General features: G+C 40.3%; 1 protein-coding gene across 1 annotated transcript; it reads left to right on the forward strand.

Moving 5' to 3' along the window:
* Positions 1–366: 366 nt before the first annotated feature.
* On the forward strand, positions 367–8,683 carry LOC149837298 (NADPH--cytochrome P450 reductase-like). Its single transcript, XM_090005951.1, has 18 exons — positions 367–1,231; positions 2,294–2,353; positions 2,455–2,531; positions 2,623–2,680; positions 2,771–2,854; positions 2,959–2,995; positions 3,951–4,020; positions 4,538–4,732; positions 4,824–4,916; positions 5,186–5,414; positions 5,520–5,603; positions 5,688–5,839; positions 5,923–6,019; positions 6,672–6,821; positions 6,921–6,998; positions 7,742–7,864; positions 7,945–8,058; positions 8,233–8,683. The coding sequence occupies exons 1-18, from the start codon at positions 884–886 to the stop codon at positions 8,311–8,313; spliced, it is 2,130 nt and encodes a 709-aa protein (XP_089862077.1). The 5' UTR covers positions 367–883; the 3' UTR covers positions 8,314–8,683.
* The last annotated feature ends 1,493 nt before the right edge of the window (positions 8,684–10,176 follow it).

Below are 10,176 nucleotides of genomic sequence, written 5' to 3' on the forward strand. Positions count from 1 at the left end.
ACATGGAAAAAGAGAGAAGAACACTGCACAACGCTCAAGAACGAATGGGCCGGATCCCGGTTGGGGATGTACTATTGACGATCCAAAAATATTTTTTCTGATTTTTCTCTTGGGAGAGGACTTATTCGTCATAAGTAAAAAAATGAGGAGCAGTCTTATAATTCTCTTCCCTACCCCGTACGTCGCCGCGTTAGAAGTTGGAACAGAGGTGTCCGGGGACACCCAATTAACTCAAGCGTGGGGTTGGGGGGATAAGCACTGTATAAGATGATGCCACGTGGCTAACCATGGTTAAGTGGTTAGGTGAGTTTGACTGGTCAGGTTTGGTTGGTCGAGCTTGTGAGTTTGAGTGGTCAGGTTTGGCTCCACTCCGGGATCCGCATATTAACGCCTTCTCCCCCTCTCCACCTCTCTCTCTCTCTCTCTCTTGTACACTTCGTCGCGCCCGCTTCTCGTCGAGGGCTTTCCGGTGGGATATCGCCGGAAAACGATCGGGACACTCCAGCGATCCCGCCCGCGTATCCTTTTATTCCGGAGAATATCCTCATCGGAAATCCTGTCATCGCTCTCTCTCTAGAAAATTTCGCCGTGATCTTGCTGGAATCCTGTCCGAGTATCTGTTTGCCGGAGAAATCCCCACCGAAAACCCCGCAATTCGCTCTCTCTCTGTCTCCCCCCGCAAATTTCGCCGTGATCGTGCCGGAATCCTCTCTCTCTCTCTCGTCCGGCTTCTATATAGAATTTCCTGCAGGAATCTGCCGGAATCGGACCGATAAGGATCTCTTTCTTACTGGGGTCGTATACGTCAGAGGGTGAGGTGTTTCCTTGTGGGATTTAGCTTGATTCTGGTCGTTTTTTTGGGAGTGAAAAGCCGGGGTGGATCATGCAGTCCGTGGCCGTGAAGAGTTTACTGGAGATCATTCCCATCGACCTCATGTCGGCTATCTTCTTCGGCCGGGCGGATCTGCCGGACTCCTCTGGTCGGAGCCTCGGCGACGACCCGAAGATTCTCACGATCCTCACGACTTCGATCGCCGTGCTTCTCGGCTGCGTGTTCTTGCTTGTGTGGAGGAGGTCGGTGGGGAAAAGCGGCGGGAAGACTGCCAAGGCAAAGGCGGTTGTGAAGCCGGTGGTCTTGAAGAAGGAGAAGGAGTTGGAGATCGATGCGGGCAAGAAGAAGGTCTCGGTGTTCTATGGGACGCAGACCGGCACCGCCGAGGGGTTCGCTAAGGTAATCCCGGTGGCAGTTTTCTTGTTTCTATTTTCCATTTCCGAAATTGGTGATATAGTTTTTTTTTTCTGTCGGTAATTCTGCTCGAAGTGGGTGCCTTCTGATTTGTTGCCTTACTTCTCTTTTGGCTGTGAATAGCTGGAAGTCTTGCGAAATTAGTGTCACGGAGAGGGTCATGAAGTATTGTTGACGCCTTAACCTTTAATTAGTTCGTTGACCTTTTAATATGCAAAATGATAAGATTTACGCTTGTAATCTTCATCAACGATTAACTCATACCATTAGGTAAGTTATGAGCAATCCGTGTGGTATGATGGAAACATGCAATAAAAAGTACCCCCTAAAAAAGATTTTAAGGTTCGAAGACATATAAACGGATGAAAGGTGGGAAATGGCGAAAGTCAAATGCAAATTATCTTTTCAAAATGAGGAAGCTTGGGAAACGGTGGTCGTCTACCATCAATGCCTGCTGACTTGATGGAATTATTTTATTGTTGCTGACTATTCCCCTTGGAGTTGACTGCATAAAGTTTAGTGGTTCTTCTCTTATTTGTTTATGTATTCATGTTAGCTTCTACCGTTGACTTTTCGAATGTCCATGAGGATGGTGAGTTGGCTGTATTGGTTTTCAAAGTTAGATCACAAATTTTCATGTGTTGGGTTCACACCCGTATTCATAGTAAGCAAGAAGTTACAGTATAATTATCAGAGTTTAGAGATTACAGTATGAATAAGAAAAGAAACCATCTTGGTTCTCAATTTGACTGAAAAGAAATATTGATAGTTGCTATCCGATGCAGATAGAAAGTGGCTGGTCAAAACAGAGGGCTGCAAGCCTGAAACAACTTAAATGGATAAATACTTTATTTAATTTTTGGTACATTGATATATGCTATATTGTGGTGATAGGAAATGGTTGGTCCAAAGAGTGAGGTCAAGCAGCTTAAATGGATCAACTGCATCTTAATTTAATTTTTATTTACCTCCATGTGTGGAAAGAACAAGAAATTGTATTAAGAGTTCCATCTAATGTCTATTCTGATAATTTGTTCTGGGATGCAGGCACTAATAGAAGAGGCCAAGTCGCGGTATGAGAAAGCAGTTTTTAAAACTGTTGATCTGGTATGTTTAAATGCTCCTTTATCGGCTTTTAATTATTTGGTTTTTCCTTTGTATTTTGGTGGTGGTTATTAATTTCAAATATGGTGTTTTCATCTCTATAGGATGACTATGCAGCAGATGATGACGAATATGAAGAGAAATTGAAGAAGGAAACTTTGGCATTCTTTATGCTAGCCACGTGAGTTGATATCCTACTTATTTTATGGCTGAACAGAGGAATGGAACGCTGAGCAACATTCTAAAAATGTATTTCTATTCTGATATTGCAGGTACGGTGATGGAGAACCAACAGATAATGCTGCCAGGTTTTATAAATGGTTTACAGAGGTGAATTTCAAAATGAACTCCAAGTCTTAGCAATATCTTATAGTCCGATTTTGCATATATTTATATTGAACATTCTGATTACTTGTTCAGGGACAAGAGAGGGGAACCTGGCTCCAGAACCTTCAGTATGGTGTTTTTGGGTTGGGCAACAGACAATATGAGCACTTCAATAAGGTTATTCTTTGCGCATTACTTTTTTGCTTGACTTGCTTTGTAATTGCTCTTCCTGTTGCTGATTTATTTAATTTTTCCTTTCTGGAAACTCTTAAACATAACAGGTAGCTACAGTGGTCGATGAGGCACTCACTGAACAGGGTAAGTTCCTCTAGTGTCTCAGACTCGGTTCTTAAACCGTGTAGCAAACTGATGTGGACCCTGGATCGTTCTAGAATTTCTTTTTTATTTCATAAATTTTTTGACTTCCTGTGATTATTGTTTGTGTAGTGTATGTGTCATCTGGAATAGGACTATTCGACGAATGCTGTATCAGTACTATCACTTGTATTTGGACTATGAGCATTTTGTGAATTTTATTCAATTTAAAGCATCACATTGTAAGAAACCTGCAAGCTGTATATAGTACTTATAGAGACAGAAAATGTCATGCATTACATGACATACTGCCACCATAATAGCTTAGCAAAGTTGTTTTCTTATGGTAGCTTATTCTTACTGGAGGTGTCATGAATTTTGGTTTAAATGTTTCTTATATGTTTGCTTTTCATAACTAATTGTAGCATGCCCTGCATGTTTTTGTTTTGAAAGTTTTTAAAAATGTCCATTAATGACTTCACAGTTTTATCTGAATGGAACTTTGAATGCATTACTGTCACGTGCTTATGTTGTGAAATTGGTTGCTCAATGCCATTTCAGTTTGTGCTTTTTTATTACTTTATCTTTTACATAGCAAATGGTAGTAGTCTAACAAGTTCATTTAACATAAGACTGCTGAAGTTATATAGCATAAGATTATGGTGAAATCATGGCATTCATTTTCACTAGGAAAAGTTTTAACATAAATTAGGTTACTTGATGGACATGCATTGTTGAAAGATATATTTCTTGATTGTTTACTTGCACAAGTCTCTGTCATATGACAAGTTATGACATTATGTTGGAAGCCTCTGTTTTTCCACTTCCTTGTAGGATGAACTGGATATTTTTCTTGGTTTTGAGGGTTAAATGGCTTGATGAAATGTCTGTTAGAAACTTAGAGTGCTCTGAATTATATTTTAAATTCCTTCTCATAGCCATTTCCCCCTATGTTCAGGTGCAAAACGCCTTGTACCAGTGGGTATGGGAGATGATGATCAGTGTATTGAGGATGATTTTTCTGCATGGTATCTGGGAATGTCTTGAGTTTACTCTCACTTCTGATGTTTTCTTTGGTTGAAAGTTGTTTCTCATGCTATGTCACATGGGTGCGGGGGTGCGGCAAAAATATAAAAAATTTTATATATATATATATATATATATATAAAGTCCAAAAGTTGGACATAAATGACCTTGGGTGCATTGACTGCACCCAGGGTCAGGTTGACCGCATTGGGTGCGGGTGCGGCACCTAGTTGGAGAATCCCTGTGACATATAGGGCAAAAAAAATTTTCTTGGCAAATTTTTTTTAAGTCCGAAAATTGGACCAAAAAGACCCTGGGTGCGTTGACCGCACCCAGGGTCGGGTTGACTGCACCCGGTGCTGCACCCGCACCCGCGTCGTGTCGACGCGGGTGCGGCACCCTGCTAGTCGAATCCCTGTGACATAGTTCTCATGTGATTTATTCTATCAATTTAACCAATTCGAAGTTTCTAGTCTTATAATTAAACAGAGTGACTGACTTTTTGTTCTGATGTTATAGGAAAGAACTTGTCTGGCCTGAGTTGGACCAGTTACTTTGTGATGGTGATGACATCCCTGCAGTTTCCACTCCTTACACTGCTGCTGTCCCAGAATATCGAATAGTATTTCTTGACCCCACCTCTTCTCAACAAGTGGAGAAGAGCTTGAGTTTTGCAAATGGACATGCTGTTCATGACATTCATCACCCTTGCAGGTATTTTCATGGTTCCATTGACCTCATTATTGAATTTGATTCGGTTTCCTTTTGTGGTTCTTATGAGTTTCCAAATGTTTTCTTCTCACAGAGCTAATGTGGCAGTCCGAAGAGAGCTTCACCAGCCAGCATCAGACCGTTCTTGCATACATCTTGAGTTTGACATCTCAGGCACCGGACTGGTGTAAGTTGCTATACTGACTTGTCATTAGCAATATCTTGTCTTGTTCTTTTATCTAGATGCCATACTTCTATGTCAAGAAGCTATCCTCGGCTATCATCTCTGCTTTTCTCATTTCAATTGTACTACCATTGAAGTCACTGTTTATGTTGCGTGTGCTTTGGTTGCTACAAGCTCCCTGTTTTCACCTTTTATTTTGTGGGAGGTGCAATAATACATATGAAGGTTTACGCTAATTTCATGTATATTCATGTCCCAACTTTGACCCCCAGATATGAAACTGGAGACCATGTTGGTGTGTATGCCGAGAATTGTACTGAGACTGTGGAAGAGGCAGAGAGGTTTTTGGGATATGCACCAGATACCTTCTTCTCAATTCACGCTGACAAAGAAGATGGCACACCCCTTAGTGGAAGCTCACTGCCACCACCTTTCCCATCTCCCTGTACCTTAAGAACTGCACTCGCTCGCTATGCTGATCTTATGAACCCTCCAAAGAAGGTAATTGTTGTTTCCAGATTCCATCATATATTTATAGTAGATGCTCTTATTGATCCTGTTCTCATGTTTGACTTCTCTTTATAAAACTGTATTGTTTTCTTGCAGGCTGCTTTGGTTGCTTTGGCTGCTCATGCATCTGATGAGTCTGAAGCTGAGCGTCTAAGGTTTCTGGCATCTCCTGCTGGAAAGGTATGGGATTTAATTTTCAGATTCTTATATTCATCATAAATATTTTATCTTCTAATGCTAATAGTTCTCATTTTCTCGGTGCAGGATGAATATTCACAGTGGGTCATTGCCAACCAGAGAAGCCTTTTGGAAATAATGGCTGAATTTGCCTCAGCAAAGCCTCCTCTTGGTGTTTTCTTTGCAGCAATCGCTCCGCGATTGCAACCTAGATATTACTCAATCTCATCTTCACCAAGGTGAATATTCAGTCTTAAGTGAATGCATCACATATGTCCCTTTTTTCCTAGTTGTAAGTAATGGTCTGTATGCCCTTCTACAGAATGGCACCATCAAGGATTCATGTTACCTGTGCATTAGTGCATGGACCCACACCAACAGGAAGGATCCACAGAGGTGTGTGTTCAACTTGGATGAAGGTAAATCTTGATCCTTTCTTTCAATGGCAATATTATGACTCAGTGTTTGCTTTTGTTATTGAGCTTTGTTCTGATTCTGTTGGAAGGCAACATGTATGTCTTTCTGTTGCATGTCTCTGGTTGTAAGCTGAACTCGTTTCTTCTTCAAGAAAAATGCAACCATAAGCAGTTTTGCATTCTTATAATCTAGACTGCCTGGTAGTAGTATATTGTCTGAAAGAGCGCTAACTGTGTGAGATGGAGGAACCAACTTTCCCTGGCAAATGAGTGGGAACTTCGTGGATGATTGATTTTGTTTTCCTGTGATTTGAACTCTTTGAGAGCCTAAGTATCACTGCTAGGTTGATTCTGCTTGGTACAAGGCAGTGGAAGATGACAGAAAATATAAGCAAATTTCTCATTATTCCTTTTTGTTGAGAAAATCAGGCATATTTGGCAGTATTTAAGAAGTTTAATAGATTTTGCAACTACTTAATATTTATTGAGACCGTCTGCTTTATTTTCCCTTGATATTTCCTTCCTGATGTTTCGCTGGTAACAATTTCCTGCTGTACTGTGCTTTCTTTTCTGTCCGCATGTGAGCATTTTGCTAACATTGAAGCTTTTCCCTCATTTAGTATCATTAGGTTCATTACTTTGTTTGCCTTTGCAGCATTCAATTCCAGTAGAGGAAAGCCATGACTGTAGCTGGGCTCCCATATTTGTAAGGCAGTCAAATTTCAGGCTACCAGCAGATCCTTCTATTCCCATTGTCATGGTGGGCCCTGGAACTGGGCTGGCGCCCTTCAGGGGATTTTTGCAGGTTTCTACTTGTTTCTATTTATGTGTCTGAAAACTTATGAAGCATGTTAAGCACACTGGAAATGATCTCCCATCATTAATCTGTATGCATTTCTTACAGGAACGATTAGCACTGAAAGAAGCTGGTGCACAACTTGGCACAGCCATCCTGTTGTTCGGATGCAGGAACCGCAAAATGGTATGCTTCTTAGGTAGTTAGTGATTATGAACATGAAGCAAGTGTTATAAGCACGCATACACATGCATGGGCACACCCACATCATCAGGAAGTTATATTGGAACATGTGGGCATTGTTCAGCCTTTTCTGAAGTCTGAACCAACAGATGCTTCATTTTTAGATGATACATGAGCATCCTGTTTAATATGCCAAACAAAGTTCTTTCAGTAATCAGGCTTTCACTTTCCATCTTTGAACTAGATTTTAACTTGACAATCTGTTGGAGTGTGGAGCCTGATTTCTACCTTGATATAAATCCCTAATTTTTGCGGATCCAAAAATTGTTGGAGGGTAGTTTCATAATTTTATCCATAAACAGATTGCCCTAGACTCCTTGTATTTAAGGAGGGCAATCCGTCTTTTGTAATTGTGAGCTTGTGTGTTTTCATAATAATAGAGGATCTCAGTGCCGCCCTGGACGTAGGCAACTCTTGCCGAACCACGTAAAATCCTTGTTCTTTGTGTAGTTGATTTCTTTTTTCTCTTCTTCCCGTTTTGTTTGTTCGATCTATAGATAGTGTGATCTATCGATAGGTTGTTGAGTCGTTCCCCAACACGATCTTCCCTTCTGTTTGGTTTATGATGATCCTTTTCAATTGAATGGTGACTTATTTCTTACAATTCGCTTCGGTTCTCTACATTGGTCGATTTCTCATCCAGTTTGCCTGATTTTATGTTCAATGCGGTGGTGGGTGTAATGCAGGACTTCATTTATGAGGATGAGTTAAATAATTTCGTGAAAGCTGGGGCCATGTCTGAGCTTATCGTTGCTTTCTCGCGTGAAGGACCTACCAAAGAATATGTGCAGCACAAGATGATGGAGAAGGTTAGATAGTAAATTACATAACCAACTTCCATATTTTGTCACTTTCAGTCTTTATACTGAGCCAACTCGTCCTCGTTCAGGCGGCAGATATCTGGGAGGTGATATCTCAAGGTGGATACGTGTACGTCTGTGGTGATGCCAAAGGCATGGCCAGGGATGTTCACCGAGCATTGCACACCATTGCCCAGGAGCAGGTATGTTTACAAAATCACCTATAGCAGGTGCATGTTTAATTAGTGCTTGCCCTTTGCTACTTGGCATAGATGAATATCCATATATTGTAAGGATGAAACACTTTGAACTTTCATCTGCATCCAATGCGCATTTGAGTTTAGTTCTGAATCATTATGCCTGAATTCCGTTCATAGGGATCGTTGGACAGTTCCAAGGCTGAAAACATGGTGAAGAACCTGCAAACTGAAGGGAGGTACCTGCGTGACGTATGGTGATCTCCCGTTTACCGGTCTGAAGGTGTTAGACGAACTGCCAACCTTCCAGGATGCCTCCTGAAAAATGGGATGGCGCTGGACTGACCCATATCATTGGGGCTTCAGGAGAGGGTTACGACATCGCTACCGTTAGTAGTAGATATCCAACAGGTAGGGTGGCTATTTTGAGAGTGGAGTTTGGGAAATTAATTCTTTTGTCCATTGTTCGTGGATTTTGGTTTTGTATAATTTATCTGTTTATGAGTAGGAAGTGAGGGGGTAATAATTAGCTAATACTTTGATGATGCCAGTTACAACAAGAAATGACTATCTTTCGTAGGCGTGTAAACATATTGATTTTCTTAATAATGATTCTCTTTGAAGACTGCAATTGCCTTTTCGACATTAAATTTGTGGTGTAATGGAAAAGAGGGAACACCTTAAATTTACCGTGTATGGTTCGATCTGATGGTGACAGTAATTTTTTTTTTCTCGATTTATAACATGAAGAAACCTGCCATACCTATGGTCGTCATGCCGGCAGCATAAAACTCATCAGGATAGGACTCCCGGCTCCGAGGCTTATGCTGGCTTGCGCGAGGAGTGATGCTCATGAGAATCAAACCTTGACTGCCTGTTTAGCGGCTAAGGCTCCACCCCACTGCGCCAACCTCCATTGAGGCTGGTGACTGAAATTCAAAATACTGGATTTATCGATATATGAGTAGGTTGGGAATTTCCACCCTGTAGTATCAGCATGCATCCATTTAAGAGAATCAATATGCTAAAAATGATGATTCCATTTTTTTTTTTCAAAAGATGGCCACTATGGCACGTGTGTATATATTTCACTAAAAAATTTATATTTATTTTATTAAAATACTTTAAAATATTTTTATTGATTAAAAAACCTGTCCACATGTTCTATTTTTCAAAACTGGCATGTGGGTCGTACGTACCCGAATCTTTGTGACATAGCCTGCAAGTAATAAGTGGTGTATCTTGATTTGGACTCTAGGAAATAACATTGAAAGATAATAGTTATCATCAAATGGGTTGTCTTACCGAAAGAAGGTAGAGAAAAAGGTTGCTGCAATTTTCCTACACCTTCGGCAGTGCCGTCCAGGAGTCTAGCCCAAACTTGTATTGATTCCTTCCCTCAGACCCACAACATTTGCATTGAATTACGCACGCTTACGAGGTTCCGTATCAAGATTCTATGGTACTGGTGAAAATGGATCGGATTCAGATAGGCATCCAACCCAATTCCAGTCTGCTATTTTTGGATATAGATCTTAGAATAGAACCAAATTTTTGTTTATGTATTGAATTCAGGCTTATATTGTTGGACTCGTTCTAGATTTTTTCTCTCATTTCGGTCAAAAATTCCGTTGGATGTGGATCAACCTTATCTTCTCTCATTTGCATGTACATTAGGGTGTACGAACCAAAAGTAACGTATAGAATTTCAAATTTGGGTTTTCCTTTGGACTTACTACTTATAATCCAACTATATATTTGGATGTGGGTTTGGGTTCTTCTAGCTCACCTAGGGGCAGAGCCAGGAATCTGAACTAGGGTGGGCACAAACTCTAGTGCTGGGAAATGAGATGTTGGATCGGCTCGATTCAGAAATTTAGCTCAGCAAGCCAAGCTATCATCTAGCTCATTTAGATGAGCCTCGACTTGTATAGGTCATTTTACATATTATATATTTATATATACTTTTATGCTATATATTTATACATATATTATATATTATATACATGAAATACATATTATATACATAGATTAAACATATATTTATACGTATTATATATATATATATATATATATTTTATGAAAAATGATCGTACTATATGGTAAAAATGACGTGTTTCTTTA

Source organism: Nuphar pumila, chromosome 5 (assembly GCF_984573655.1).
Source record: "Nuphar pumila chromosome 5, dmNupPumi1.hap1.1, whole genome shotgun sequence".
NCBI classification, from domain to species: domain Eukaryota; kingdom Viridiplantae; phylum Streptophyta; class Magnoliopsida; order Nymphaeales; family Nymphaeaceae; genus Nuphar; species Nuphar pumila.